Source organism: Taudactylus pleione, unplaced genomic scaffold (genome assembly GCF_031769625.1).
Source record: "Taudactylus pleione unplaced genomic scaffold, aTauple2 ptg000518l, whole genome shotgun sequence".
Classification (NCBI taxonomy): domain Eukaryota; kingdom Metazoa; phylum Chordata; class Amphibia; order Anura; family Myobatrachidae; genus Taudactylus; species Taudactylus pleione.
The window spans coordinates 10,729,855-10,733,490 of record NW_028284920.1 but is presented as its reverse complement, the minus strand read 5'-3'; the positions used below and the strand labels follow the sequence as shown (position 1 = coordinate 10,733,490).

At 41.0% G+C, this 3,636-nt stretch overlaps 1 protein-coding gene across 1 annotated transcript; it reads right to left on the bottom strand.

Annotated features, from left to right (window-relative positions):
• Positions 1 to 572: 572 nt before the first annotated feature.
• On the bottom strand, positions 573 to 3,364 carry LOC148501481 (uncharacterized). Its single transcript, XM_088450525.1, has 3 exons — positions 3,240 to 3,364; positions 2,033 to 2,388; positions 573 to 787 (listed from the first exon to the last, which is right to left on the bottom strand). The coding sequence occupies exons 1-3, from the start codon at positions 3,301 to 3,303 to the stop codon at positions 587 to 589; spliced, it is 621 nt and encodes a 206-aa protein (XP_088306651.1). The 5' UTR covers positions 3,304 to 3,364; the 3' UTR covers positions 573 to 586.
• Positions 3,365 to 3,636: the final 272 nt, after the last annotated feature.

Sequence of the window (3,636 nt, the reverse complement as noted above, 5' to 3'; positions counted from 1 at the left end):
ATACAGTACAGTGGAAATATTTTGTAGTTACTCGTAAACTTCAGACCGACAGTTATAAAACAAATTTCCAAGTTCCGCTCACCCAGCAAGTGGTGCTCCTAGGCACGTACCTCAAATGCCTAAGGGAGAATTCACCACTGTAAAAGGGTGAGGAGACAAATAAGGTACTACCAAGGAAACTGAGGTGGTGTGTTACTACAGACTGCAGTAATAAGGGTGTAAGAGGATAAGGGGGTGAAAGTTGTTACTACACTGGTGAGGAGAAACTTGTTGATATTACCAAAAAGAAGCCCACTCCCACCACCCCTAGAACACACCAGCTATGGTATAACTACAAGCCCCAGCATGTGAAGTTTCACAACGGTTGGAGCCTGCTGTAGTGATTGGAGGGAGCTCTCTAAAGACCATTAAGGTCAAATACATTTGGTATAGTGAAAGGTTCAGGGAAACACCATGAGAAAGGCAGTTTGGAAAAGCCAATGGGGTCCCAAACCAATATTTTTCTGGGGCCTGTGGGGTGTTAATCTGACTGCTTAGAATGCCTAGCAAAACTTTCAAGCCTGCTAACCTACCATGATCTTTATTTCTAACGAGATTTGTGCTTTCCATTCTTCTTTTCTTGGTTGGGGAATCTCTTTGTGCCAAATGGTTGGTGGGATGGTTTAGGAGGGTGGCTTGCGTTACTCTCATGAGTATGGTCTTCTAGATGTGGTGACCTTGAAGGATGAATTCCAGCATCTTTCACACCAGAAAGATGTCTTTTGGGCCTTTGTTTTCCTGTGAGAGGCTGAAATATGACATTATGAAAACAAGTTAATGTAACAATTGATATTCTATTTCAACATTGCCCACAGCAATCCTAAACAACCAGGATAGACTTAACATATATTTACAAATATATTAAACTTTTCAAGTTAAAATGAAAGATGCACAAAACTTCACAAAAAGAATATTCATATTAACATTAATTGTCCTACATATTGTATATTGATGGTTATGTTTTTAAAACTTTACCTGTGCCCCTAAAAATTGTTGTTTAGCTGTTGCTGTGGGAGTCACACAATTCTGTAGATTATCCAGGTTTGGAAAAAAGCCTTCTTTTTTAACCGTTTTTTTTTCCATTAATGTTTTGTTATATTAATACTGTGAAAATTGCTATGTATTAGAAACCTTGATAAACCATTTTTTAATGATTTCTAACATTAACAATCCAAATTTATTAGGATTTTTTATCTCATCAAAAGAGAACCAGACTCCACTCATCTCAGTAGGACTGAAGGTTTTGAATTGAAATAAACATGAAGAAGATTAAAGTATGGGATGTTTCTCTGTGTATTGCCTCTTTAATTTGTTGGAGTTGATTACCCTTTAAGATTGAGAATGTTAGTTGCAGTTTTCTCCTGTCCTATAGGATTTTTAGGGGAGCAGTTTGTTGAGTCTTAGCTGATGCTAGGCAGATTTAGTACCTCTCTAATCTGGTTCACCCTCCCGCCCTCCCTATTTCTCTGTTGTGTGTGAATTTACTGTATTGGTTCAGCTCACTTAAATGAAGACCACAAGCAACAAGAATGTGGAATACTAGCAAGGGGACTTCCTTAGAATAGGCTTTTTTTAAAAGCAATGGTGCCGTGCCTGTAGTCACAGCATAATAAAGAAAACAGAGTGTTTTGCTTTTTTCAAAAAACAACTATTTGGTTTAAATCAAGGTGGCTTAAGCCAGCCAACCCTGAGATGATAATTTGCAAATGGATAAAATGTCTTGCATACTGTATAAATTGTATTACTAGTATTTGTGCAGTGAGGGCTGGAGAAGGATGGCTGCAGTCATGTTAGACTCTCTAAAAACACATGTTGTCATCCAGTCACTAACCATTGGGTAAGATTACCAGCATACATATTTATGCTGTTTATTAATATCTGTCTGTATAAATAGCTAAATATGAGTATTTCACTTTATCTCATTAACTGTATTGTGCTTTCCTAAGTTTTGTGATATGATTATTTGGAGCGATTTCATTTTTCAATAACTCACTTTTACAGGTTTGGTCTGCAATGGGCCATTAACTGGTGGATTTCTAGTAGCATCTGGCTTTCCTCCAGCTGGATGGGGAATGCTAGCTGTTTGACCACCTGGATGTGGTGGAGGATTTCCAGCTTTGGGTGGAGCCGATCCCAAAACCTTCTGAATTTCTCTACGGTGTCTTGGAGGGTTTCTTCCATTATTTGGAGGTGGTGGTCTGGTGCCATGAGAAAAGTCATGATGTGGGGGCCTTCCTGTTACATTGTGGCTGTCAAATGGATGGACATCACCAGAGGGCCGTGAGGGTGGAGAACCACTTGGTCCATGAGGACCATCAGGACCACCGGGACCTCCTGGACCATGATTTCCTGTTTCAACAATATTTTAAAAATAAACACAATATAAAATATTATAAAGTATCCTGAATATTATCAAACAATGTTTGTAGGTTTCATTAATGTATAATAAGATGAAAACAAGCAGGACTTCTAAAAACGTTTAAAACTATAAATCTATTAGACTGTTTCTAAAGTCATATTATACCACAGTACAAGATAATATCCAGCAATATTGCATCAACAACACTGTGACCCTCCTGGCCACTCGCATAGCTGTGGGTGACCACCCACAGCTATAGCGAGTGGCCAGAAAGATGGTCGCGATGGTCAAGACCATCGCGACCATCGGGCTTGTGACGAGACCCTTGTGGTAGGGTCTCATTGCCGCAAGCCCCGGAGTGCTTTCGGCTCTAACAGAGCCGAAAGCACTCCCACTGACATCACTTGTGATGTCAGTGGGGCCGGCTCCAGACGGTAGGCGTTCCCATGGGAACGCCTCCATCTGGGCAGCCACGCCCCCGGCCCACCCACCAAAGGGGGCGTTCTGTCACTCAGCATCGGCAGCACGCCCCCTTTGGTACGAGACCCGGAGTGACGGATTGCCCGTCGCTATCCAGGTAGCCGGCTCCATCATGCGCATGCGCACCTGGCCACCATCGACCCACTTGCGAGCGCACAGCGCTCGCAAGCGGGTCTGAATCAGGCCCTGTGTATTTAACATGTTCTTTACAGTGAATATTATCCAAATATAATAAACATCTGAACTATTGCATTTAAGCATTTTGACATTGTTTAAATTGTAAAGTTACAAGTTGAAAAACCAACATGTTAATGAGCAACTAAAGAAGATATTTTCCTAAACAAAACAGCATGATCCTTACCAGGTTTTTCTGGATGAGAGGCTAGAGCCTGAACTACTAGTGCCAGAAAGATGAAGTACTTCATGTCCAGTGACAGTTTCAGGAGCAGTTCCCCAGGAAAGTGGAGAGCAGGGCTTTCTAGAACGATGAGGGAATCACAGGCTATATTTAAAGTCCTCATTGAGATCCACCCCTTTTGAATAGCATTTTCTGATTTGTAAATTACAGGTGAGTAGGAGGGAGAGGAGAATGAGTCTGCAAAAATCATTTTGGTTGAGAAAACAAAGGGTAATGGGGGTACGGTCACATGTGTATAGTATACATGACATTGTTCTGAAACTTAAGCACAAATGACATAATATTTACATTCAGCAGAGCATGTATGTCTCAAGGGATTGAATTGCACATTTTTTTTCCT